Here is a 27,891-nt window from a genome sequence, read left to right as displayed (position 1 = left end):
GGGCCGAGGCGGCGCGCCGCGCTGACAGCTAGTTGGTCGCGGCCTCCGGCCCCCTCAGCACCCGGCACCGACCCGGTCGGGCCCGGAGCCATGAGCCCGGGGCTGCTGCTGCTCGGCAGCGCCGTCCTGCTCGCCTTCGGCCTCTGCTGCACCTTCGTGCATCGCGCTCGCAGCCGCTATGAGCACATCCCCGGGCCGCCGCGGCCCAGGTGAGCGGGGGGTGGGGGTGGGGGCCTGGCTGGGGAGCTCGGTCATGGGGGTGGTCTAGGGACCGAGTCCGAGCCCGCGTCCGGGCCGGGGTCCAGTCTCGCCGTGTACGCGCGGCCAGCTCGGAGACGCAGGCCCGGAGAGGGGCGCTAACTATTCTTAGTAACAAATTACTCACAGCCGCAGCAGCTGCTGGGCGCCCACCGCGCTTAGCTGGGCCGCACAAATGTGATGGCAGCGACAGTCCTGTCAGGTAGGCGCTGCTGTGACCCCATCGTTCAGACCTGCAGACTGAGGTGCGCAGAGGCGAAGTCACCTGCCCAAGGTCACACAGTTAGTAAGCCTAGATTTAAACCCAGGTCAGCCTCCTTTCAAAGTGGGTACTGCCACTTGTCCAAGTACAGAGCACTGCACTTTCGTCACATTTTCCTGTGTCTTTGTTTCTGTCCTGGGACATTCCATTTGTCCTCAGTATTTCCATTCCTGGACCTCACCCAGTTTACTAGTGACCCCCATTCAAAGCTAACCCTTATTTTTTTTTCTTTCTTTTGTTTCTTGAGACAAAATCTCTCTACATGGCTCTGGTCATGGAACTGACTATGTAGACCAGGTTGGCCTCAAACTCACAGAGAGATCCGTCTGCCTCTGCCTCCCGAGTGCTGGGATTAAAGGCATGCGCCACCATGTCAGGTGAAAACTTTCTAAAGGATAGAGTCGCTGTGTTATGGCAGTGACCCAAGGACTTCCCATCACTTTAGAACTCAAAACTCCAATCCCACATGAAGCATACTGCAAAGTTAGCAAGGCCCCTGCTGAGCTCACAGTCCCACTCAATACCTTTCCCCTCTTGCCCCTTTTGCCCCAGCTTGCCTGTCCCCTACATCTCTCCACTGGATCTTTCTAGTCTCTTTCTCAGACTTGTGGAGGCTATTATCTTGATCTCACATCAAACAGGCTGTCTCCAATCACTCTGTGTGAAGTCTGCCCAGCCCTGGGTGACTTACAGGGCCATTATCCCTGAAGTTCCCTTCCTCCTACCTGTTGACTGCCCCCATCCCAGAATGTGAGCCCCAGGAGGGCAGAGATGCTGTGTTTGCTTGTGTATCTCCAGTGCCTGGCATGCTGCACTTATTCAATAAATATTTGTTGAGTAAACAAATAAACAGTGGTATTAGACACACTTTTTTAAGACCTCTGGACATGAACATTCTGGAAGGTACCATCTCCAGCCATGGCTGCCTGAATTCCTGCTCTGGACTCGAAAGTAACCCCTGTAGCTGGTGGCATAGGGAGACAACTTTTCTCTTCTCTTGGCTCTCTGCCCTCCCTGTGCCCTCCTTTTGACCTTGAGGGGGTCTCCCTGGGACCCCTGTACCTTGCTTAATTAATGCTTATGCATTCTACCCCACCTAAATAGGCCTTCCCCTGGCCAACATGGCTTGACTAGAATGCTAACCCTTTAGGGAGGGGGCCTTTTTGTTGGACCCCTGGATGTATTATAGTCATCTCATAGATCCTTAAGTCACTGTGCCATCTCTTGCTAAGTGTCTGTCTCATTCATGTGGCATCCTGAACGTCTCTCCCAGCAGCATCTGGTTCACACACATGGTTCAGAGTTGGATGCAGAATCTCCAGGTTTTGTTACACATGATTATTCTGTTTCCAAGCAATCCATATCCACCTCTCAGAAGCAAATAAGCTTCTGTTTTTCTTACAGTTTCTTCTCCTAAACTCAGGGGCTTCAGGGCTCTCAGAACTGGTGGTCCAGAGAAGGCAGAAGCGAACTCTAGCCCCTCTCTCTTAAAACAAACAAACAAGCAAAACAAAACCAAAAACCAAAAGATCAAATATGATAGAATGTGCATACTTTAAAATCTAGCCTTTGAAAGTGTTTCGCTGAGCCTCAGAGTTACATAACCATCATCAGCAATTCTAGAACATTTCTCTCACCCCCAAGAAGAAATCCTGTATCTGTTGTCTAGCATGCCCTGTCTGCCTGCCTCAGCATTCGTACCACTGGTCTGCATCCATCTCCATGGATGGCCTGTACTAGACACTTCATAGGAATGGAGTTATACAATCTGGAACCTTTTCTGTCTGCCTTCTTTCACTTAGCATGATTTTAAGGGTCACCTCTGGAGCAGTGTGTGTCTGTCTTGGTTTGCTTCTATTGCTGTGATTAAAGAAAAAAAATGAACAAAAGCAATTTTGGGAGAAAGAGGTTTACTTCACTTTGCAGGTTACAGTCCATCACCTGAGGAAATCAAGGCAGGAACCTGAGAACAGGGACCTGGAAGCAAGGACTTGGAGGCAGGAACTGAAGCAGAGACCATGGAGGAACATTGCCTACTGCCTTGCTCCCCATGGCTCACTCAACCTGATTTCTCTACAACCCAGGACGGCACCACCCACAGTGGGTTGGGTCCTCTCCCTATCAATCACGAATGCCCCCCAAACATGCCTATAGGCCACTATGATGGAGGCATTTTCTCAATTGAGGGTTCTTCTTCTCAGATGACCCTAGCTTGTGTTAAGTTGACAGAAACAAACACAAATCCCAACCCAAACGACCTGCATCTCTCTGTTTATGTTGTCCTTCTCTCCATCTCTTACACCAGAATCTACCTGTGACTTGCAGGTGTGTTGAGGGTGGAGCAGTGTGAGGAGACTGACCATAACCGGATTATACTCTTTAGTAGGTGAACTGAACAATGCACAAGTTCAAAGATCTTGGATTCAAACTTTATTGTGGTTAAATATAAAACTAAACTAAATGAAAGTTCTGGAATGTCTTCCAGCACAAACAAGAGGCTCTGGCATGTAAAGCCTGCTCATCCCATGGTTGATAGAAAACCTACATAACAGCATCTGCCCTTTGGTGTTCCAGGGCTTTGCCAGCTTGTAAGCAAGGAGCTTTTTGTGTACAAGAGGCTGCTGCTGCACCCCCACCCCGCCCTCCATCCTCTTTACTCTGCAGGAGGCCCTCCCACAGTGTACCTTCTCTGCTTTAAGTACAGCATCCCACTGCCCTGGTCTGTGTAATCGCGGAAGACTGAAGCCCAGCATCCCAACCCCCCACAACCACTTCCTGCATCTTTATTTCTCTGCCTCTGCTGTAGTCATCAGCCCCTGCTCACCTGGTCCTGTGCAGTGGCTGTGACTTGGTGACGAAAGGTCTTCTTTAACCTAGCTTTTATTACTTTCTGGATAGATGTCTTGACATTGTCTCCTGGATGATCTGGTGGAGAATTTATTAGTCTTTTCTCCCCACTCAGAATTGCTGGCTCATGAGTTGGCTAGGATGGGGAGGGACTATTCTACAAAGCACATACAGGACTTAGTCATGGGAGACTGTCACTCCTGGTCCTGTTATGTGGTACCATCCAATGGACTTTGAGTTTACAGCTGAGCATTAGGTACCTCAGGTACAAGACACACACATGGCTCTTACCACATTTGTGGTAGATCGCTTGCTCCTAACCCGTGTAGTGATATCCCTTTGGTGGCCTCACAGTAGACCCTCCAGATGAGTACTGCTCTTTTTCTGCCCAAATCCATAGAACCCTTGGATACTCACCTGACCAGTCACTCTTATGGGGAAAGCATTTTCTTGGAAAGTGCTGCTCTGCTCTGCCTGCCCTGCCTGCCCTGCCTGCTCTGCCTGCCTTCCTGCCTGCCTTCCTGTCTGCCCTGCATGCCGGCTTTCCTGCCTGCCCACCCTGCTGCCTGCCTTGTCTTGCTCTGCCTGCCTTGCTTGCCCTGCAATCTGTCTCCAGGGCTAAGACAAGTAGCTTCTGTCTATGCGGAGTCCCAGAGTGGAGTCCCTTTACAATCTTACCTGCTTGTTTCCAGAGCCAGGTCTTTCTGCTTGTTTTCTCCCTTTTGCGCCCCCTGCTGGAGCCAGAAGGAACAGCCTTCAGATTCCCTTTTTGCCTGGCCTTCCCAGGTTGCAGTAGACCTGGGTGTGAATTTTGGGGTCAGGCAGGCCCAGGAGGAGAAAGAGGACCAACACTCACAGAGATGACTCAAGACTGAGAACACCACCCCCCAGTATGCATGGTTTTAGGAGTGACCAATAGATGATTCTGGAAATGCAGCTCCATAGCATGTGATGTCGAAGACTCAGCTTTCTCCAAGGCCCCTCACTTGGCAGTGACCTCAGTTGCCCTACACTTCCTGCCCTAGTACATTCACCCACCCCCTCTCCAGGCAACTTTCTTGCTTTCTGCCTACTCTCAGCCCTGATGCCGCCCCCTCCAATCGCATGCTCAGTTTTTATTCTCGCCTCCTATTTCCTCCGGCAAATAGAGTAACTGGGTGGAAATTCCTGTCCTGACCTCTGTTGCCCACCCCTGCCCCATGACCAATGGGCAGCTTCCAGCTGCTCTTGCGAGTGACCAAGGCCAGCCTGTCCCCCCATTCAGCGGCCCTCCCAGCAGCATCCCCTACTGCCTACACACCGGCTTTCTTCTGTATCTCCCCCATCTTTATATAATGTGCTGCACCGATCTCTGCCACGAGAAAACCTGTCTCTCCACCCTCTTGTCGCCCCCAGTTTGCGCCCCCTACAGCACGCTCTCTAGCAGACCCTACCTGTGGGTCCCCGGCTCTCTACCACTGACTCTTGAACTCACGCCTGTCTAGTTTGGGCCCCTGCCTCTCTACCCATGTTGCTGAAGCCAAAGCCAACCCAGGTGCCCAACCCTAACCCCCACCCCTGCCCCTGCAGAGTGGGGTACTTTCTCTGCTCACTTCACTCGCTTCTTCCTATCTGGTGGCACCTGCTCAGTCTCGGTCACTCTTTTTCTGTCTCCATGCATCCCTGTGGCTTCATCTGGGTACTGGCTGGAACATGTTACCTTCCTGTGAACCCTCAACCCTGAGTTTAGCATGGAGTCTCTTCTGTACTCCAGATGTTAGCTCTGAGTTACTTTCCTCTATGGCAGTGGTTCTCAACCCTCCTAATGCTGTGACCTTCAACATAGTTCCTCATGTCATGGTGACCCCCCCAACCATAAAGTTATTTGCTACTTTGTAACTGTAACTTTGTTGTGGTTATGAATCATAATGTAAATAATCTTATTTGCAACCCCTGTGGGGTTGTGGCCGACCGGTTGAATCCATTGCTGTAAGCCCTTCTTTCTTGGGCCGTTGACTGGCACAAACTAGCAGGTCCACAGCCATGCTTCTGACTTCATCTGACTGTCTCAAGTTGTTGGTTCTGGGACAAGAAAGGAAAAGAAAGTAGCTCATGGGTCAGGTCGCTCCAGGTTGGAGGATGCTCATAGAGAAAGGAACTAAGCCAAAAAAGTGAGGAACCTCTGGGAAACTGAGGCACAACTTTCCTTGCAACTCTTGGTGCTTGTGTTCAGTACATGTCCCACAGATGTCCCATGGTCTGAGGAAGCAGGGTCACAGATGGTCCTGTTCCTCTTCTAGGCAGGCACAATTGTAGAGTAGCTATGATGGTTCGCAGCCCATAGGCATGGCTTCTCACCTGAGTAAATGGTGGATTCCCTCATTTAGCTAGCTGTCCAGGCCGAAGGTCTCTGTCTCGCTCAGGTCCTCTCACTGACCCGTACCTCTGTACCTTGGCTCTGTCTTTATCTCTCTCTGGTGCTGCCCTGGGATGCTGCTCATTCCCTTTCAACTCTCCAGCTTCTGGTGCCTCTGGTTTTGCTCTGGGCCTTGACCTGCCCTCACTTCCAGTGTGGCTATAAAGGATTCATTTACGACCACATCAGACCCTCTCTCTGCTTTGCTTGAAACCCACCAGTGACCCACACTCCACTAGGGTCAGAGTCCACAATGTCCTTCAGTGTCCGCCCTCCCACCTCCCATTCTGCTTTAGTGTGTGTATCTCCTTGCTGTCCAAGCATATACTTACCTCAGGGCCATTGTACCTGCTGTTCCCATTGACTGGAGTGGTCTTCCCTCATATATCCATGTGACCAAATCTCTCACAGCTTCTGTGTCTAAGCTCACAAGCCACCTTAATGTGTGTGTGCATGCATATGTGCACATGTGTGTGTACATGTGTTCATGTGTTGTGCGTCATTTGTGTATAGTATATGCAAGTGTGTGCATGTAGAGGCCAGGGATATCAGAAGTCTTCTTCAGCCACTTTATACCTTTTCTTTTTCTTTTTTCTTTTTCTTTTATTGTGGTTTTTCTAGATAGGGTTTCTCTGTGTAGCCCTGGCTGTCCTGGAACTCACTCTGAAGACCAGGCTGGCCTCGAACTCATGGAGATCCACCTTCCTCTGCCTCCTGAGTACTGGGATTAAAGGTGTGCACCACCACTGCCCAGCTTATACCTTATTTCTTGAGGCAAGGTCTCTCACGAACCAGTTTGGCTACACTAGTAGCCTGTGAGTTCCATCTCGCCCTCTTCAGCATGGAGATTGCAGGGTGTTTATTGTCCACCGTGCCTTGCTTTTTTTTTTTTTTTTTTTTTTTAACCTTGCTCAGGTCCTCATGCTCACATGGCGATCTCTTTAGCAGCTGAGTTCTCGCTCAGTGACCTGTAAAGGCGATGTACCTTCTCTGTATTAAATGTCACCCCCCACCTGTCTCTGCTCTATTTATCCACCACCATCCCATCTGGAATCTTTAACCCGGCTTGGTTAAAACTTTATGCAGCGGAGGATTGTCTGACTTCTGAGCCTCTCGCCTCCCCACCCCACCCCGAGTCCTGGGATTGCAGATATGCACCACCTCCCCTAGCTAATGTGATTCCTGAATTCTGTGGAACCCAGGCTCCATGCATACTAGGCAAGCACTCTGCCAACCAAGTCACATTCCCAGCCTGGTCTTTTCTGTGTCACCGAGTCTCTGGCATCCTATTTTAGTATATGTGTTGCCAAGCGAGCACTCACTGGCATGATATATTTACTTTATTTTGGTCTCTTCCTGGGTTCTATGACCTAGACTTCTTCAACTGTAATTTCACTACAACTCATCCAAGAGGTTGCAGTGGCAAAGAGCACTTGAGATGTGCTACAAGGTGACAAGCAGCTGTGCCTAGGATCTGTTCCTCACACTGAAGATGGCATATACCGTCCCCTGATGGGAAGCCTTGGGGCTCATCCTGGTGCCTGCTGTACACTTCGGGCGAATGGCCTCACCACGCCTGTTTCTACCCCATCTGTAAACAATGACGATAATGGTTATGCTGGTGTGTAACCTGGCCAGGTGATGCTCGGGACCATGAGTAAGGCTTAGTGTGGGGCCTGGTACGTGGTGAATATTCCATAAATGTCAGAGGCCACTGAGTCCTTCCCCAATGCCAGCCTTGAACCTCTCACACAGGGGACAGAAGTAAGACTGCTCTCTAAGAAAGCCTTTGGTACCTACTGCACCAGGATTTGCACCACTGGACACCTTTGCCTGATGCTCTCAAGCCAGCACCATGCCTCCCCCAGCCTCAGTTCCCAAGACCAACTCTCCTGGTCCTGAGGGTGAAGGGTACCCTTTGAGGGTGGCTACTACCAGGCCTGATGTCTCCCTTTCTTCTAGCTTCCTTCTCGGACATCTCCCCTATTTTTGGAAAAAGGACGAAGCTTGTGGCCGTGTGCTCCAAGATGTGTTTTTGGATTGGTGAGTTCCAACTTGTCTCTTGTTCTTACTCTGGGTCTCTCAGTGGGAACCCCACTTTGTCTAACCCACCACAGAAACTCCCAGGCTACCTACCATGTCATAAGTTACTTCCAGTCGGTACCCCAAGTCAGTTTTTTCCAGCTGGGCACTCCCAGCCCCTGACCTTACCCAGGGCACTCCTGCCTCAGCAGCATCCCTGAGCACAGAGGCAGACAAGGCATTTGTTGAACAGCTGAAGAACCTTAGAACAACTGTTAGAATCTCTAAGCCTCTGGTAAGTTATTGTTTGAGGGGTTATTTTGTATCTTTCAAAGCACTTCTGAACACATATTGCGTAATTCCTGGCACAAGCTTTTTTTTTTTTTTTTTAAAGATTTATTTATTTATTATGTACACAGTGTTCAACCTCCATGCCTGCAGGCCAGAAGAGGGCACCAGATCTCATTACAGATGGTTGTGAGTCACCATGTGGTTGCTGAAAATTGAACTCAGGATCTCCCGAAGAGCAGTCAGCGCTCTTAACCTCTGAGCCATTTCTCCAGCCCCTGGCACAAGCTTTTGTGGGCAGAGGAGGGTATTTCAACTCTCCTTTCATGGTGTGCAAAATGAGGTTAAGGGAGTCTTGACGTAGCAATGATTTAACAACAGAGAAGAGACACATGCATCCCACCACGCCTCCTGGGCCCCAGAAGAAGCTCTTGCAACTAGGGCTGAGTGTCTCTTGGAATGTGATGTTTCTGCTCCTCCTAACAGTGGGGACCGGCTGAGCCAGGGTTGATGGTATTTAGGCCTGGGGAACTGACATTCACTTTGGTTTCCAGGGCAAAGAAGTATGGTCCTGTTGTGAGAGTCAATGTCTTCCACAAAACCTCAGTCATCGTCACGAGTCCTGAATCAGTCAAGGTAGGACATGGCTCCCTTGTGGTGTCCTTCCCTTTCCCTGGATTGCGGGTGACACTGGGCTCTAGGAACCAATGTTGCCCTTCTAGCCAACCTCGTCTGAGTCCTCTCCAAGCACTGATGCATTACAGGCTTCTCTGTGTACTCCAATCACATGATAAGTTTAGTCTCCCCAGAGCTGGGGTTTAAGTACCCCACGATAGAGGAGCGTGGCCATATTGGTGCAAGAGCAGACGCAGGCATCTACTACCTATGCAAGTGAACTCAGATATGACCTGGGGCAAGGGACTTCATTTTTCTGGGCCCCAGTTTGCTTCTTCACCTGTAAAGTAGTTTCTCACAAGATGGCTTAAGAATGGGACTGGATTGATATGTGCGAGCCCTCTAGTCCATGCCTGGCACACAGCAATGCCTCAATAGATGGCGCTGTTCCCATAGTGGACTTGTGAGTGTGGCTCTCTGCATGCAGAATGGCTGTGGTGACCCTGAGAGAGACAAAGTACAATTCAGGATGTCTGTATGTGTGTGTTTAAGATTTGTTTTTAACTATGTGTATAGTTATGCATCTGTATATGGGTATGTACATATGAGTGCAGATGCCTATAGAATCCAGAAAAGGGCTCCTCTGGAGCTGGAGTTAAAGGTAGTTGTGAGCTACCTGACTCAGGTGCTGGGAATTGAACTCAGGTCCTTGGTGAGAACAGGAAGTGCTCTTAACCTCTGAGCCATCTCTCCAGCCCAGTGTTAGTGGGTTTTGTTTTGTACTGCTTTGGTAATGCTGGGAATAAAGCCCAAGGCCTAGGTCCTACAAGGGTGCCGCCACTGAGCTCAACCCAAGCCCCAAACTAGAGCTTCATGGACACGTCAGGAGACAGATTGGACAACCATGGCATCAAGAACAAAGTTAAAATCACTTAAAAATACGAATTTCTCTGGTGTGGTGGTGCGCTTCTCTTATCCCAGCACTCTGGAGACAGAGGCAGGGGATCTGTATAAGGCCAGCCTGGCCTACATGGTGAGCACCAGTCCAGCTGAGCTACAACGTGAGACCCTGTCTCAAAAAAAATTTTCTTTTTTAGTCATCGTTTCGCTTTATTAAAGGATGCTAGACTCCATCCTTGCAGACGAGTCTGGTCCATTCCAGCCTTGACTGAAGGTCTGAAGTGAAAGCCAGGAATCTCCAGAGGTGGCTGATTTGTACCATGAAACAAAAACCTGAAGTGAAAGCCAGAACAGACCTGACTCTGGGCTGAGGGAAGAGCCACTCTGTGGCCTCTCCTGAAGGCTTGTGTCTGAGGTTGGTGGGCCAGGCAACCTCAGCCACCTGTTGTGTGTGTGAGCCCCGAGACCCTCAAATCCGATGGCTGCCCATTCATTCTGTCACCTCAGGCTTCGCAGCGTCACTGTGTGTGTGCACACGTGTGTTCATGAAGCAGCATGCGGCCCTCAGGAGCTCTTTCTACACGCAGCTCCCTTTCAGAATGCTGGCCTAAAACTGCCAGCCTCCTGTGGCCTGCCTGGAGCCTAACCTCTGACTGTGCCACTTAGCAGGCTGCTGGGCTGTATGTGGGGCTCCTTCAGTGCCTTTGTCCTGGAATTGGCTGGGTGGAGAGCTAGGACGGCCCTCGGTCACCATGCCCTTCCCTGCCTTACTTTTCTGTCCTTCTGCTCCCCAATCCCGCATTGCTTGTCCGAGCATCTGAAAGTATGCACTTTATACATTTCCTTTTGCCAAGTTTTCTGGTTTTTTGCAGCAGTAAGTCCCTAGCTGTTACTGCCTCACCTGTGACTTTAGTAGAGGTGACCAGAGGAAGAGGTAGGGTGTGGGGGTTTCCCTGTGTATGTCTCCCACCCCCAAAGCTCAGCTCAGGAGTCAGTCATGGATCCTCAGCCTCTGGGACAGCAGGCTGTGGGAGATCCTGGAGGTGACATCTCCATGGTGGGGACTCTAGTTTAGTGGAGGAGGGGCACCCAGATGTGGGGGACCTTTGAGAAGAGGAGGAAGGTGACATTTGCTGGCATGGTCTTGGCCAGGTGGGTGGTGACAGAGCTTGAATTATAAACTGAAGTGTGTGTGGGTGGAACTGAGGTCTCTGGGTTGGGTGAGAGACTCTGACGTCTCTCATGGTACAAATCAGCCACCTCTGGGGATTCCTGTCAGCTGAAAGCTTGGTGTGAAACCCCAGGGCAGAGTCCCCAGAAGCTAGTAGCCCTGGTTGTTGTAGAGAAAGAAGTTCCCAACTCCTTCCTGGAAGCTTAGTCTGTGGCTGGGCCCTGTGGACTCCACTACCCACCCCCCTTCACACATCACAGCTGGGATGTACCTTAGAACCCAGACTTCTCTCCGTTCACCTGGCTGCAGATTGCCTGGTTCACCTGGACCCACCCAAACATTACCTTGCTTCAGCTTTTGTTGTTGACACAGAGTCTAACAAAGGCCAGGCTGGCTTCAAACTCAGTATGCAGCCAAGGATGATCTTGAACTGCTGACCATCCTGCCTCCACCTCTGTGCTGGCATTATAGGTGTTCACCACCGTTCCCTGGGCACTGCGGATCCCAGGCTTTGTGCTTGCTGGGCAAGCACTCTAACTCAGCGGCATCCCAAGTCCCTGGTGCTAGTTTCAAATCTCTGTTTTTCCATCTGTGCGTAAGATGAGCATAAAACAGCTTGTGTATCTGAGGGTCGGTGGAGTAGGAAGTGAACTGCAGGATGTTGACGTGTTCTTGGCATTTATTGAGTGCTTGCTGTGTACCAGGCACTGTTTTCAGCTCTTTTGCTACAGAGCTAACTTACTCCCCACTACAACCTGGACCAGGCAGGCACCTTTCACCATCATCCTCAGACAGGACCAACTCATCCAGGGTGGTGGCATTAACAAATATGGAGCAGGATGCTGAGCCCAGCCCAAGCCATTTTCTACTGGCTCCCACTGCCCCTGTGGCTGTTGGGTAACATCAATATTGATGTCACATAGCTCTTGAGAGGCAAGTTTTCCCTTCCCCCAGAAAGTCCTTCTTCCTCTGAGGCTGGCTTGGGGGCTGATGACAGAGAATGTATCCTGAGGGTTAAAGGCTTCACAAGTGTGGGCGTCTTTCACATTGCTTTGGAAGGCATGGTATAAGGTCCCATGCCCACTCCAGCTGTGTGGTCACAGCACAAGTCCCAGTATCTCTGGACCCCTCTCTATATCCCTCTACAACTGCTCTCTCTTAAAGACAGGCTCCCGGATGTGTGACCGACAGCCTACTAGGCCATGTATTTGTCGTATTCCCTTTGGGGCTGGGGCAGAGCTGGTGTCAGCATGCTGTTGAAGGCAACCTCTCATGGACTGTGTTGTTTTGGGGGGATATTTAGAAGTTCCTGATGTCCACCAAGTACAACAAGGACTCCAAGATGTACCGGGCGATTCAGACTGTGTTTGGGGAGAGGTAAGGACCCTAGGAAGGAGGGCTCCAGTGGGAGCTACACACACGATGGCTACCCTGTGCATGACCGCTCTTGCCATTGACATTAATGTCTTTTTCCCTCTGGGGGCTGACAGTGGCATGGGAGTTTATTGATGCTGGGACACAGGGTCACCTTGCTCATTTATTTATTTAGGTTGATCTGTAAAAATGGCAGGTTTGTAGGATGTCTATGATGTTTGGAAACACACATCACACTTCCTTTTCATTGTGCTAAATGATGTGCTAAACCTCACCCACATTGACACCTGTGAACTGGCTCCATCCACAGTGTGAGGCAGCCATCACCTCACAGGTGATCCTCTGCCCACCTTCCTTCTGGCACCCAATTCCTGTCTCTTGCAGACTGTTTGGCCAGGGCTTGGTGTCTGAATGTGACTATGGGCGCTGGTACAAGCAGAGAAGAGTCATGGACTTGGCCTTCAGCCGCAGGTGAGCATGCTGGGATGGGCCCTGCTTGGCTAGGGGTAGTGCTGGCTGGAGAGGGCACTTGGGTGGGGAGGCCTCACTTAGGAGCTTCACCGAGCTGAAGAGATGTTTGGGGACATCAGAGGTGAGAAGGGATAGCTGAGAGAGGCCCCCATATGGCTAGCTTGGGAAAAGGGCTGCATGACCCCAATGGCCAGAGGTGGGGACAAGGGTGGAGTCTCTGCTGGCCAGAACCAACCCACCCAGACTCTGGGTTTCTCATTTTATTCAACTTTTAATAAAATTCTTGATGATATTTTTTGAAAATAGCTCTTTTATTGAGTTGTACATCACATTCCATATACTGAAAAATATCATCCAATAATTTTTAGTGCCACCATCACTCCTTAATTTTTACCACCTCTAACCGTGTCGGGATTCTCGACACGTCACACATATGGGTCATCCCAGTGTGTGCTCCTTCATGTCTGTTTCCTCTCACTGAGCATGAGGTTGATAACTTATACTAATATGTAGTTCCTTTTACTGTTGAATAGTGTTCCACCATATAGCTACGGCTTGCTGTTTTTTCAGTTGGCAGGCACTGGGTTGTCTCCACTATGGAGCTTTCATGAACAGTGCCACCAGGACACATCAACACAGGTTTTGTGTGGACACGTGCCTTTGTTTCCCTTGGGCATAAATACCGTTTGTAGTCATGCCATAGCATGTTGAGTGTGTGTCCAACATTCTGAGAGAGATAAAGTTTTACTTTGATATAATTTCAAATTTATAAAAAAATCTTTCAAATTTATTAAAAATACTTTTTACTCATATTGACTTGTTGTTAGAGCCATGATTTGATTTATAGTTTCGTTATATGTCTTTGTGTATACATGTATGTACATGTTTATTAGGCTGGGCATGGTAATGCCTGCCTGTAACTCCAGGACCCAGGAGACTGTTGAGACCCTGTCTCAAACAAGAAAAATGCATTCATATATATATATTTATACATTAATTGTTTTCTATAGATACTTGCCTATACAGATATATGCATACATCTGTATTTGTTGTTAATTCTATGATGTATGTATAGGTTTATGTGATTTCCTTTTCTTGTTTTTTTTGTTTTTGTTTTGTTTTGTTTTTTAAGATAGGGTCTCACTATGTATTTCTGGCTGTCCTGGGACTCACTGTGTAGACCAGGATGGCCTCAAACTCACAAATGATCTGCCTGCCTCTGCCTCCTGAGTGTCAGCTGTGCACAGTACCCTGCTTCCCGGGCTTGCTTGTTATCTCTTGATGAGACTTGAGTCCGTCTTCTTGTAGCAGCAGAGTGACAGTCACATCCCAGGGTACACGCTGCTGGTCCACCCCATAGATGGCCACGCTAACTTTGTTTAGGTGTACGCAGAGGGGCCCATCAAGGTTTCTGGCTGTAAGGTCCCTCTAAATTCTAGAGTCTCGAATGAATAATCTGTGGGGTCTGTGTAAGCATTCCTTCCTGCGCCATCTCTGTAGCCTCTCCTGTGACCTCCCTGACTCCCATCTTCTTCCTTCTATGCATCCTTCTCACTGCGTGAGACAGATGTCAATAAAACTAAGACCTGTCCCAGCCCACTGCCTGGTAGCCTTAGTGAATCACTTGCCAACTGAGAGATGGAGGTCAGCCCCTCACCCCTAGTCTGCCCTACCTTTGTTAGCTTCTTGTTCCCACCACCTTGGAGCTGCCATGTTCTTGTTTACACTCTCTTAGTGTACTTCCCCTAGGGAGTTCCTGTTTGATACCCAACTGAGGTGTCCCTCCCCACAGCTCCTGCCACACCCAGGCAGGACTGTCTCTCTCACCAATTACTCTCATGAGATCATGAGTCCCAGAAATAGGAGAAATCCCTGTCCATAACTTGTGTGCCCACGCAGCACAAAGTACCCCACAAACTCTCCAAGAATGCCCATGAGAGATCAGAGGAATTGGCCAAGTCTGGATCTTACTGGAAAGCTGCCAAAGTGGGGATGAAAAAGAGTCACAGTGGAGACAGAGAGCCGGCTGCACAAGCCAGCTGAGTGCCGTGGTCCCTGCCCCAGTTATGAGGGGAACATCGATTCCAAACCAGACAGTTCTAACCACAGGGTCATGACATTAGGATTGGGCCAATGGGCTGGCTCAGACAGTGGAGACACTTGCCGCCAAGCTTAAGTTCAATTCCTGGACACATGTTTTTAGAAGCAGAGAACCAATTCCTGCAAGTTGCTTCTTCCACAATAAATGCTAAGAAGGAAAACTGCAGGACAATCTTCTTGACTCCTGCGGCAAAGAAGACCCATTTCTGACTACTACTTCATTTCATTCCGTGCTTCCCAAGGGACTGAAAGGCATCTCTGGGGACTGGGGAATAGATTAGCAGGTAAAGTTCTTGCCATGCAAGCATAAAGACCATAATTTAGGTCCCCCAATCTGGGTGGGGGTGGAGGCTCACCTGTAATCTCAGTACCTGGGAGATGGAGGCAGAAAATTCACAGAGCAAGTTAGCTAGCTAGACTAGCTCAAACAGTGAGCTCTGGATTCAGTAAGAGACCCTGCATCCACACAGAAGGTGCAGACAGTAGGGAAAGACACCCATGCCAGACTCAGGACTCCACACACACTCAGACAGATGTGCATGGGCACACCCACACACCCATATGCCTGTGCACATACGCTATGCATTCACTCCATACCCGTGAACAAAACGGCCACTGTTCTGAGACACACACAGCACCAAGTATGCCATCTTGGCTCTCTAAGGTGACAGTTCGGTGGCAAGATGTTCATTTGCATTTTTGCGGAGCTCTCACCAGATGTTAAGATGCCATCTTAGAGAGAACTATTTCTTTGTAAACACCTACATTATTAAGTTGTAGGGAAGAGACTATGAATCACTGAGAGGCTGGGTAAGTCCTAACTCACCAATGAAGGAAATATAGGAGCCGCAGGTGGCCCAGTCTCTAGCCGTTATCCCCACAGAATGTCACTGCATACTTTAAACAAAACTGTGAGAATACACTCACACTTTCTGCTTCCTGGATTTTACTTTTACTAGAAAACCTTGGTGTAGGTTTTCATTTTGTTTTGTTTTTCTCCCAGAAAGACGAAGAGTGTTGGGGCTAGCAAGATGGCTCAATGAGTAAAGGCACTTGCTTGCCAAGCCTGGCAACTTGAGTCTGATTCCTGGGATCCAGGAATTGGTGGAAGGAGAGAACCAATTCCCCCAGGTTATCTTCCTACCTCTCTATGTGCACCAATGCACATATATGCTGTGCACGCGCATATACACACGGTCAATAAATAGGTGCTGAGAATGAAAGACCACAGCGCTGGGGCTGCACTGCAGCAGCTGGTTCTGCTTACAGTGATGGCCAGAGCGTCAGCGTTGGCCAGCCACACACTGCCCACTCAGTTCACCAGGCTGATGGCTAAAAAGAAAGAGAATGGTCATTCAGTGCATCCCCACAGACCGTGTGAGCAGATGAAGAATAATCAAGGCACTAGGTGCATGTGTCGGTGCCTGGGAGAGACTATCCTGAGGACCCTCTGGAAGCCAGTCAGGTGTCCAGGTGCTGACAGGAGGGAGGACGGTGGAGGGACTTGTACGTGCTAGCGAGTTGGAGGGTTGTTCTTTGCAGGAGGGTGCTGTTGCAGACAGACATCAGTAGGGGACAGAGTCTGCCCCTCCCTTCCCCAGGGGTGGAGTTTTTACCTCCCCTAAGAGCAACAGTTGCTTCCAAGATTTTGAGACTGGCGAGGAAGGGTGCCAAGAGGTGCTTCCAAGGAAGTCTGGCTAGGATAAGATGCTTAGCTGGCAGCAGCCAGGGGAGAGTCAGAGGAAGGGTACCAAGAGGTGCTTCTGAGGAAGGCTGGCTATAAGGTAAGATGCCTAGCTGGCAGCAGCCAGGGGAGAGTCACAGGAAGCAGGAGAAGCCCCAGAGAAGTTTCTTTCCTAATCAAGAAAATGTTCTTTTTGTTTCTCTTTCATACTTCCTTCTAATGTTTAAAAAGGTTCCTATTTAGAAATAATTCCAAATTTCCAGGTAAATTTTCAGATTAAGAATATAGGACAAAGGGGGCCGGAGCGGTGGCTCAGTGGTTAAGAGCACTTGATGCTCTTGCAGAGGGCCTGGTTATCCCCTGACCTCCTTGTGTGTGTCCCAGTGTGTGTGCGTGTGCACACGCAAGTACCAGCACCTATATGATGACTCACAGCTAACTCCAGTTTCCAGGGGATCTGATGTCCTCCACTGGCTTCAGTTGGCACCTGGCATGTGTGTGGCACACTTACATACATGCAGGCAAAACACCCATACACATAAAATAAAAATATATAAATCTTAAAAAGATAGGACAAAATTACCCTTTTCTCAGCTTACTATTAAACACCTTTTAATTGTAAACATCATTTTCTCTTGGTAAAAAACATGTAACGAAAAATGAGCCACTCCCTTCCTGCCTCCCGTAGTTGCTGCTTTTGAGTTTGGGGTTTTACCTTCCATAAACCTTTCTAGAGGCTGTGCCTGGGACATGTGCCAGGGCAGAGAATGCAGTGTCTTTGGGAGCTGAGTTGCAGATGGCATTCTGGGTTCTCATTTCCATATAGACTTAGGTCCTGTGCCTGCTCAGGGACAGGAGTGAAGTGGGAAAAACAAAGACTTCAAATGGTATCGTGGCACAGGCAGGTCAGGGGAGCAGACAGTGCACACAGAGGGGCAGGAAGGGAGTCAGGACTGCCTGTTTAGGACTGTAGAGGACCCCGGAATTTCAGCACTGTCAGGTCCCTTTGGAGTCGGAGTGGGGGTATCACATTGGCAGAGGATCTATGAAACCGTTCAGATGAGAGGCAAAGGCACAGTGTCCACTCAGGGCTGGGCTCTGGCTCTAACTCCAGCCTCATTCTGGGGTTAGTTTGGGAGGCTGGAGGGCAGAGTGCAGGGGACAGGGTGGCCAGCCAGGGGCTCCTTTGCTGCTTTCCCAGCTCCTTGGTTAGTCTGATGGAGACGTTCAATGAGAAGGCGGAGCAGCTGGTGGAAATTCTAGAAGCCAAGGCCGACGGGCAGACTCCGGTGTCCATGCAGGACATGCTGACCTGTGCCACCATCGATATCCTGGCCAAGGTAATGGGTGGTGCTGGCCAGCAGGGGGCGAGGCTGGGGCACAGTGTGTGTGCAGGGTCTCCTCTCTTCTTCGTTCTGTAGCTCAGCTGTCCCTCTTCTGTGCTCCTGGTAGTTTTCACGTTTTATCTCCTTGGTTGTTCAAAGTGACCTAGTGTGAGATTGGGGTTCTGACTTCATCTCCAGAAAGACACGCCCAGAGTATTGGGACTGACTTCAGCCGGCCCTCCTGTCTTTGTTATCTTCTGCACCCCTGTGGGGTGTGTCTGGGCCAGTCACAGTAGACTTGGTAGTCAGGTAGCACAAAGCGTGTCTGAGGGCAGCCTTGGAGTCGTGAACTGTGTGTGTGCGCGAACTCCCCGAGGAAGGCTGCAACTCAGAGAGAAACAGCATTGGGTGGGGCTGGGGCAGAAACTGTCCACTAACGCCTCAGGACTTCCCGTGGGGTCAGACTCTTCCTGGGTCTCTGTCAGGTGTGGGTGGTCCAGCCCAAGGCCGGGTTTCCAGGTGCATGTGCCAGTCTCCGTGTGGATGCGCCGTTCCCTGTGTCTCCAGGTTTGACTTCCGCTTTCTCTCCTCACAGGCAGCTTTTGGGATGGAGACCAGCATGCTCCTGGGTGCCCAGAAACCTCTGTCCCAGGCAGTGAAGGTCATGCTGGAGGGTATCAGTGCGTCCCGTAACACCCTGGCGAAGGTACTGCCTGCTCTTCTGTGGTGACCATATGGTAGTTGCGCCTCTGGGTGTGCCGACGTGTCTCCTTCAGTGGCTTTTTCAGAATGTGTTTTGGGTGCCAGTGTGTCCAAAATGACTTCTGAATCCAGATTTGCATGCTTTACCTAAAAGTGGAAGGACAAAATCAAAGTGGCTTAATGTAAGTCAGGAGTTAATTTTTGTCTTGTGTTAAATGATCCCGGAAGCAGGCATTCTGGGGTGCTATGATGACTTCACCATGTCAGATGTCCTTGGACACTTCTGTCTTTGTGTTCCACTGTCCTCAGCACCTCACTTCATTGTCATAAGGTGGCTGTGGTAGCTCCAGCTATCACTTCCTTATTCCAGACATGAAGAGGAAGAAAGGGGAAAGGCGATTCCTGAGCCAGTCTGTTCCTGGGGGCCTTCAGTCTCTGAGCTTGCAGCCCCAAACGCCACCCCATCTTTTCAGCCATTGATTCTTCTTCACTTCCCTCTGGCCTGGCCCCGACTTCTCCTTCCCAGTACAGCCCTAACTGTCTCCCTCCTTTAGGGGCCCTTTCTTCCCAGCGCTGCATGGAGGTGGAAGGGCCTCTCCTCTCATCATTTCTAGGGATTTGGTGCAGGAGGGGGAAGCTCATGCTTGGACATAGCCTGTCATCTTGTTCTGGTCTGCCCGGGTGCTTGGTCTTTTCTAGAATTTTCTCACGTTCTCCCTGGCACATTGCTGTATGGATTTCCAGGTGGGGGCTGGGGAGGGAACTGTGAACCTTAAGGGCCGCCTTGAGCTAGGGCTTTCCTTCAGTTCATGCCCGGGAAGAGAAAGCAGCTGCGGGAGATCCGAGAGAGCATCCGTCTGCTGCGCCAGGTGGGGAAGGATTGGGTTCAGCGTCGCCGCGAGGCCCTCAAGAGGGGTGAGGACGTGCCCTCCGACATCCTCACGCAGATTCTCAAAGGTGCGGGTTGGGGCACCAAGGAGCTGGGCTGGGTGGGCTGGGAGTGCTCCTGTCCCACCATCCATGCTCCTCACCCCTGCCTCTGGCTTCAGAGAAAGTGGTGCTCCATGAGTTGGGTGCCTGGGAGCCAGGTCTGCCGTGTGTCTGAGCGTGTCCTTGCCTTTCAGCTGAAGAGGGAGCCCAGGACGACCAGGTCCTGCTGGACAACTTTGTTACCTTCTTCATAGCGGGTGCGTAACTTGTGGTGAGGATGGCCCAAGCTTTGCTCTGAGTACCTTAATCCTGACCGAGTTCAGGGGTTGTCTGAGCCTAGCTCCCTGCAGGTCACAGGGGAAGGGAGCCTGTCTGCTTGCTGTTCTGGTGACCTAACTGTTGACTGGGCTGTTTGAGAAGCTGACTGCTTTGGCTCAGGAGATCTTGGCTGTAAATTTAGGATTCCCTCAGTTCAGGTTTATTCAGATGCCTTAGCTTGGTACCAATGTGTGCCAAGAACATTCACTCGTTTGTTCTTCTCCTTATTGTGTTATTGCTGATCTACAAAGCCCCTTCTCACTCCCCCTCCCAGAAGCCTTCAGCGATTGCCCAGGTGGAAACCATCCTCATGTCTGCCAGCTCCTTCTGACGTGTGAGGCCGTATCTCTCCAAGTTGATTTGCTGAGGGCTGTCCCCCACCATGAGAATTCCCTGCTCCATAGTAGTGAGACTGTGTGGTGTGGACACTCCCATGGCCCTGTGCAGCAGGGAAACCCCACAGATGGGACAAGATAAACAAATGCCGGGTGCTGGGAGGGCACAGGTGAACAGAAGAGGGACAAGTCATGGTCCCATGGCCGAAGTGGACAGACATGTTCTGCCACTTGGATGGGATGTGTCCAGTGGGGCAGAAGCCCATGTAGGTTATGTCAGAGCTGGACTGTAGGGCACCATGCCCACATGAGATCAAAAGCATGACGTCATAGAGACTGGCAGGAGACCTCCCCAGCCGAAGGCCAGGGGACTGGAGATAGCTCAGTTGGGAAACTGCTTGCCATGCAAGCATCAGGAACTGAGTTGTAGTTACAGCATAAAAAGGCAGGGTGCAGTGGAATTAAACGGAAATCTCTGTGCCGGGAGTGGAGACGGGAATCCTTGGGACTCACTGGCCAGCCAACCTATCCTAATCAGTGAGCTCCAGTCAGTGAGAGACCTGTCTTAAAACAAAAGGTGATGGTTCCTAAGGGATGATTCTTGAGGCTGACATTTGTTCTCTACATACATGCACATACATATGCATGAATACCCCATGAACATGTCAGTACCTGCACACACATGCACATGCATCCCTGTGAACATGTATCCCCCTACATGCACACCAAAAAGAAAGAAAAGTGAAAACACGGATCTTTCTGCATTGGGAGCCAAGGCCAGTGTGGAACTCCTGGAGAGCCTGAACTTCATTTTCCTCTCTGCAAGCTGGGATTGCTGGTGCTGCTCACAGCCCATCCCAAGCCTTGGCCTGCGTGGAGCCAGGGGGCCCAGGAGGGGGCGCTCTGTTGCTCATAGCTCAGGCAGCCCAGGGCTATCCTGGCCACTCCAGAGCTGTCCTGGCTGAGACCCTAGGAGCAGGTAACCTCACCTCCCCGTGCCAGCTGACTGTGAGCTGGCTTGGCTCATCACAGGTGGCTACTTGCTGAGCTATTTGCCCCTCACAAGTGCGTTCATGTGACTCAGTCCCCCCACCAGCCACCCTTAGAAGGTTTTGACCCTGTCGACTTGATGGCATCCTTCCTGACCTCAGCTCTCCTGAAAGGATTCCTGGCCTCCTTGGGGAGGTCTCCTGTCAGCCCCTGTGACTGAAGGGGCCTCTGGGGTTGCAGAAAGCTTTGGGTAGGCACACAGAGGCCTGGTCAGGGCAGGGACTTGGGTTCAAACACTCCCAACTTCAAGTTTTTCTTAGCTTCAGTTTTGTTTGAGGCACTGTGTAGACCAAGCTGGCCTCAAACTCAGAAAGATCCTCTTGCCTCTGCCTCCTAAGTGCTGGAATTAAAGGTGTGCATCTCCACACACATCCCTTTAGCTTTCTTTTCTGTGAAATGGGGACAGCTGCAGAGGATGGAAGGAGTGGCTTTTAGAGGATCTAAGTGGAGGCATGGGGCAGGCTTACTCAGCCACTGGCCAGCAGAGGGAATGCAAAGACAGACAGACGGACCATCTCATTCAAATCACAGCTGTGGGAGGAAAGCTGCTCCCAAGAACCTGGGCTCACAGGGCAGGGAATGGAAAACCCCTATAGATTCACCTAGAGCAGTGACTCTCCTTCCTCCTTAGGTCATGAGACTTCTGCCAACCACCTGGCGTTCACGGTGATGGAACTGTCTCGCCAGCCAGAGATCGTGGCAAGGTATGAAGGCTGCCCTAGGAAGTGGCAAAAGGCTCTTCTGATGTCTTTCCAAGGGCTCCCTATCCCCACATGCTGTGGCTGGAACCCTCCGGTGGACTTTGCTTTCCTTTCCCCCAGGCCCTTCATATTTGTTTCCTGTCCTACAGGCCTTCCTTTCTGCTTTCTCCTGGAGAACACGTCCACACTCCTCCAGAAAAGCCACCCAGGATCCACCCTGCCCCTCCCCCCAACCGACCCCCACTGCTCTAGCTCAGCAGTATTTCCTCCAGGGACTGCTGGTTCTGAGTCTTTGTTTGTCAAGAGATCAAGAGCTTTAGGCTAACAAGAACTGTGGTCCAATTCCTCCCATCGTGCACAGAGCATCTCAGCTGTGGCTGACCACCAGCCCTTTAGGTGGCATGACCAAGGAGGGTAGTGGGGGAAGGGTGGGATGTAGTGCTTGAGCTGGTCAGATCTTAGCTGGCTTCTTTTGCAGATGGGTACCCTCAAAAGTGTCAGAGAGCAGAGAGAGCGCCAAGCTCAGAGTCCCTGGCCATGCAAGGTGCTGTAGGAACTCCTGGGGAGGGGAACAAACCTGTTAGAAGCATTGGTGGTCCCTAGCACAAAGGGTAGAAGTGACAAATGGCATGAGAGTATAATATAGCTTATTGGGGGCTGGAGAGATGGCTCAGGGGTTAAGAGCTCTGACTTCTCTTTCAGAGGAACCAGGTTTGATTTCCAGCACCCACATGGTGACTTAGAACCATTTGTAACTCTAGTTCCAGGGATCCAGTACCCTCTCCTGGCATCCACAGGCATTGCATACATGTGGTATACAGACATACATTCAGGCAAAACACCAATACAGAATATAAAAAAGTCACTTATTGGATTTTAAATAAATATATATATTAATACATGTGTGTATAGATATACTAGAAATCTGCACTTTGAGGCAGATTGGGGGTTGCTAGTGGCAGAGCAGTTACCTAGCATACGCAATGCCCAGGTTCCACCCCAGATACTGGGAAAATGTGTCACATTTGAACTATTTTTAAGCTCAATGTCCAAGGACACTAAGAGCACTGACACTGTGGTGCAGGCCTGGCCACCACCCAATTCCAGGCCCTTTTCCTGTCCCCACCTCAAATCTCTGCCCCCATTAAGCAGCTGCACTTTCCCAGCCTTCAGGATGCTGACCTGTCTAGGTGTCCGGCAAGAGGAGTATCAGACAGCGTGTGTCTGTCTGTGCCTGCGTTATGTTAACTCAGCATGGAGCCCAGGTTAAAACTGCCTTCCTTGTTTTTGGAAGTCTAGCTCTGGCTTCATCGTGGGTGTGGGGGAACCTTGGCTTCTCTGGGCAGGGTGACATCCAGGCAGCTTCTGTCTCTTGTCTGCTGCCCACTAGCTGCAGTGACTATGGGCATGCAGCTGCATCTTCAGTTACCACCTCCAGAGCTTGTAGGTTTATGCCCTGAGGTAGAATTACCACAGGTAATTCTGATTTTAATTTTGTGGGGAGCTACCACCGTGCTTTCCATGGTAGCTACACAGCTTTTGTCCTCACCCATGCTACACCCACATCCCAGCTTGTCCTTGGCTCCACGTTATTTGTTATTCTCAGGTCTTGAAATTTTATTTATATTTATTTTCACTGCCATCTTGATGGGTGTGAAGTGGTCCAGATCCATCTAAGGCTGCAGCCTCCCTGGACTGTTCTTGCTGTTGTCTCTGGCTGCAGGTGCTGTCAGTCCACTCTGATGGGCATCCTCTGTAAAGGGCTGTGTGGGGTATGTTCCTTCCTAAGGCTGCGTCTGAGCAACAACAGCAGTGGATCTTTAAAGCCCCAGGGCTGGATGTAGCTGCCTTTCCCGAGGGGCAGGCAGTGTGTGCTGCTGGGAGCCCATTCCCTGCTCTTTGATCTCCTTTCCACCGGTTGCTTTAAAGGCCAGAGGTTTCTCTCCCAGAGGCGAATTTCTCTGTTTTACCTGGCAGGCTGCAAGCCGAGGTGGATGAAGTTGTCGGTTCCAAGAGGCACCTGGACTACGAGGATCTGGGAAGATTGCAGTACCTGTCCCAGGTGAGCAATGTGGGCGAGCTGCCTCTGGGTAGATGTGGGGAGTTGACCTGCTGTTCACAGGGTCCTCCTTGGAGCCCAAGCCCCGTTGGATTCAGCAGCAGGATGGAGAGGTCCTCCCACCCGCAAGTATTCAGCCAGTGGTGGAAAGTGGCCCGTTAGCAACCAGGACTGAAACTGTACCTCCAGGCAAGGCTGGTACCAAAGCTTTTTCCCTTGGAGCTGGCTCAGCAGGCCCCTCCAATTCAGTCAAGCCCAGGGCTCCCTGCCCTAGTAATTCTCTGGGAGGAGAGGGACCCTGCCTTCCTCCGGTCACAGTACTGCCCCTGTGTCCTTCTCCTTTGGGCCTCAGTTTCTCCTTTGATCACAAGAATGGCAGCAAGGGTAATATTCTAAGAATCTGGGCCATCCTGGGATGAGGTGTGTGTTCAGTGGGAATAGGATGGGGACAGAACACACTGCTCCTGGCCTTGGGATCTCGTGGGTTCCTGCATTCTTTTCTTGCATGTCCTCTGTAGGTCCTCAAAGAGTCTCTGAGGCTGTACCCACCAGCATGGGGCACCTTTCGCCTGCTGGAGGAGGAGACCCTGATCGATGGGGTCAGAGTCCCCGGGAACACTCCTCTCCTGGTGCGTGGGGCCCACAGGCCTGTTTGCTCCCAGGGTAGCCAATGTGGGACTCTCTCTGAGTTCAGGGAAGTCATGGGTCTGTTACTGTTACGACACCCACTTTCCTGGCAGTCCTGTATTTGCCTGAGTGTCCCTGTGACCCTGCCAGGTCCTCTTCCCCCTTCATGTGTTCAGCAGACAGGTCTAGAAAGGAAGTGCTCCACATGTCCACGTGCAGCGAGGCTTAGGCACTTTCCTGGGACCCCAGAGCTGGCAGGAGAGAGATCTGGAATGTTCTTGGGATCATCTGTGACTGTGTGTGTGTGTGGGGGGGTATATGCATGTGTGTGGGTACATGGACGTGAGATGTATGCATGCTCATGAATGTGGAAACTGGAGGCTGATGTCAAGAACTGTCGTCCTCGGTTCCTTTCCACCTTACTCATTGAATCAGGGCCTCTTAGCCAAACCCAAAGCTTGCAGATGTGGCTAGTCTCTCTGGTCAGCTTGCTCTGGAGATTTTGTCTCTGCCTTCTGAGGCTAGGGCTGCAACAGGGCAGCCATGCTCACCTGGCATTTTAAGATGGTCTTGGGTTCCAAACTCTGGCCCTCCGCTTACATAGCAAGTGCTCTAACCTCTGGACAATCTCCCCAGGTTTTCTTAGCTCTTCTCCTCCTGCCCGCAGCCTGTTGCATCCAGCTGAACTGTGTGCAGTGCCCCCCTAGCCCCTCACCCACCTCTGCATGCCCCTTGTCCACCCCCCAGGAATGATCGCTGTACTCAGCTTAGCACTTGCCACTGCCTCGATCTGTCTGTGGATGTGGATAGATCCTGAGTGGGTGTGGCCCCTTAGTGCTCATGAGGCTGTCCCCGCCACAGTGCAGAAGAGCTGTTAGTAAGTAGGGATGGAATGGGCAGCACAGCAGGATGAGGCTGCATGCAAGGCTTTGATATAGAGAGGAGGCCCCACCCCAGCTCCCTGGGGACCCCTGCCTTAGCCTTAGGTTCCTGTGAGCCTCATCACCCTTGCACAGTACTAGGTGTCAAGTACGAAGTCAATCCATTCATGTGCATGGGATAATGCCCAGCACCCCTGGCTCATCGTAGATCCCCTGGCTCCTCACCCTCGCCTCATGCTGCCACTCCCTTTCACAGCTCAGCTCCGGGCTGCTGTTCTCACGGGGAAGTGAGGTGGGCAGGCCCAGCATGGCCAGTGCCCATAGCCCAGTTAGGGGACACCTTGCTTTTCTGGGGCTGGATGCATAGCTCTTGAAAACCCAGGGTATGGATGTGCCAGCTCTCTCAGGAGGCACCATGAGTTCAAGTGAAGGTAGTGGGGCTGCAGCTTCCCCAGCTTTTGCTCTGAAGGCTAAAGCAAGCCTGAGGTGAAGGAGGGGTCAGCTTCCCCTAATCAGGAGGAAGGTGCTCCCCAGCACCAGGCCTCAGTGTGTGGCCACTTAATTGCTGGGTGACTTCAGGTAAGCCTCTGAGCCTGTTATCTGTATAACAGGGGTCACTGTGGCTGCCACAGGGCTGTGCCAGGCATGGGGTGGTTCAGCACACCCTGATGGTAATGGTTATATCACAGTGTCCCCTCTCTTCCTCTTTGAGATTTTCCAGGGGGTCAGTGGAATGTCACACCTATCTAAATAGGTAGAAAGGGGCTGTGTGCCACATCAACCGAGGGGGGTGCTTCAGTGGGTTGGGAGGTGCTAGGGGAACACCCTGGGAACCAGAGACACCAGCCCCTTTGCCCGGCAGTTCAGTACCTATGTCATGGGGAGGATGGACACCTACTTTGAAGACCCACTGACCTTCAACCCCGACCGCTTCAGCCCTGGAGCACCCAAGTAAGTCCCTCCATGAGCTGCCATGATGAGGTCTGTGGGAGAAGGCTTCTGGACTGAGTCACCTGCACCCACAGAATCCATTCCTCCAGAATCCTGGGAAGGGGTTGTCGGGGACATCACAGCTCAGGGGCATTGGGCCACTTGCAGCCTCAAGTTTCTTTTCTGTTGCCGTGATAAATACTCTGACAAAATTGACTTAAGGGGGAAAGATCTTGAGGCAGCTAGCATGTGGCATGGTCAGCACAGAAGCAGGGAGGATAGGGCACGTTTGTGTCGGTGCTTGCCTTACTCTCTCCATCTTTCCAAAGAATGGTGCCGCAGTCAGTGGGCAAGACGATCAAGATAATCCTTTACAGGGGCAGGCCTCCTCCCAACTTCTAGTTCTGCCAAATTCGTTAACACTAACTATCATGTCCAGGGGCAGAGCTCAACAGTTTGCTGAGGATGGCTCTGCTCCTGGCCCCAGCCTGGTGGTAGGAGGGGACAGCTGTGTGGATACCTGCTCCTTGTACTGACCCTGAAGGGCCTCTCCCCTGCAGGCCACGATTCACCTACTTCCCCTTCTCCCTCGGTCACCGCTCCTGCATTGGGCAGCAGTTTGCTCAGGTAGGAGGCGGAGAGCCTGGGGCCTCCAAGAAATGGCTGCAGGGTGAGGGTCATGCTGTGGGGGCTGGGGGTGGAGTGGAGCATGTCTGACAGGAGAGGGAAAGGAGAGCCTATGCTCTGTTTCTCCCCTGCCTCTTTCTCCCCCTCTGTCCTCCCTGGCCCACTCTCCTTCCCGTGTCTCCTCTGCTTCCCTATCTCTCACCTTCCTACTACTGTCCCCCTCCCCCCTTCTCTTTCCCTCCTCCTTTCCATGCCCTCCCTCCCTCTCCCCCCACAGATGGAGGTGAAGGTCGTTATGGCCAAGCTGCTTCAGAGGCTTGAGTTCCGGCTGGTGCCTGGGCAACGCTTTGGGCTGCAAGAGCAGGCTACCCTCAAGCCCCTGGACCCAGTGCTGTGCACCCTGAGACCCCGGGGCTGGCAGCCTGCACCCCCACCCCCACCCTGCTGAGCCCCAGGTAGGCTCAGACTCCTCGGGCCAGGGCCTCACTGGCCCCCATTGCTGCCCATGGCCACTCACTGGCACCCCTGATCCTTCTTCTGCCACCTTCCATGATGGCTCCTGGCAGGCCCTGTACCCTCGCCTGCTTCACACCCCCAGTGCTTCCTGTCATCTGCTGGCTTTTCAGCCCTTTCCGGTGGGCTCCGCCTGACTCCCAGCCACTGCCACCACCCACCACCGTCTCTCCTGAACCTCTGAACTTCTGCACTGGCCACATCCTCAAAAGAGACACCCTAACTCTTGCTCACTCCCTAAAAATCTTCAAGTGACACATCCCCCAGGAAGCCCTCCTTGCTACCCACGGCCGGGCCAGGGTCCCTCCTCTGTGCTCCCTCGGTCACTTGTGCTACCTCTAACACACTGACCACACTGTATTGTGAATGTCTGCTCATGTGACCAGCTGCCCTGCCAGGCTGTGCGTGCCACGGGCCAGGGTCTATGTGCACTTTGCCTCTGAGGCCCCTGTTGCTAACTAGGGTCTGGAGCCGAGTTGATGCCCAATAAATGTGTGTTGACTGCA

The 27,891-nt window shown here is 51.4% G+C and overlaps 1 protein-coding gene across 1 annotated transcript; it reads left to right on the top strand.

Moving 5' to 3' along the window:
* Cyp46a1 (cytochrome P450 family 46 subfamily A member 1) lies at positions 1-27,891 on the top strand. The gene is made up of 15 exons (XM_048431258.3): positions 1-209; positions 7,725-7,805; positions 8,627-8,708; positions 12,062-12,135; positions 12,517-12,603; positions 17,589-17,727; positions 18,308-18,418; positions 19,221-19,371; positions 19,539-19,601; positions 21,679-21,751; positions 23,726-23,810; positions 24,326-24,436; positions 26,178-26,266; positions 26,806-26,872; positions 27,150-27,891. The coding sequence occupies exons 1-15, from the start codon at positions 91-93 to the stop codon at positions 27,318-27,320; spliced, it is 1,503 nt and encodes a 500-aa protein (XP_048287215.2). The 5' UTR covers positions 1-90; the 3' UTR covers positions 27,321-27,891.

This window comes from Myodes glareolus, chromosome 11, assembly GCF_982192425.1.
Source record: "Myodes glareolus chromosome 11, mMyoGla1.1, whole genome shotgun sequence".
NCBI classification, from domain to species: Eukaryota; Metazoa; Chordata; class Mammalia; order Rodentia; family Cricetidae; genus Myodes; species Myodes glareolus.
This window is presented reverse-complemented; position numbering and strand designations above follow the sequence as displayed.

Bases quoted from the DNA above. Each gene is read 5' to 3' on its own strand.
- Cyp46a1 (XM_048431258.3), top strand. From the start codon at position 91: ATGAGCCCGGGGCTGCTGCTGCTCGGCAGCGCCGTCCTGCTCGCCTTC. The intron at 12,136-12,516 runs GTAAGGACCCTA...TGTCTCTTGCAG, and splicing joins CAGACTGTGTTTGGGGAGAG to ACTGTTTGGCCAGGGCTTGG. The intron at 26,873-27,149 runs GTAGGAGGCGGA...CTCCCCCCACAG, and splicing joins TTGGGCAGCAGTTTGCTCAG to ATGGAGGTGAAGGTCGTTAT.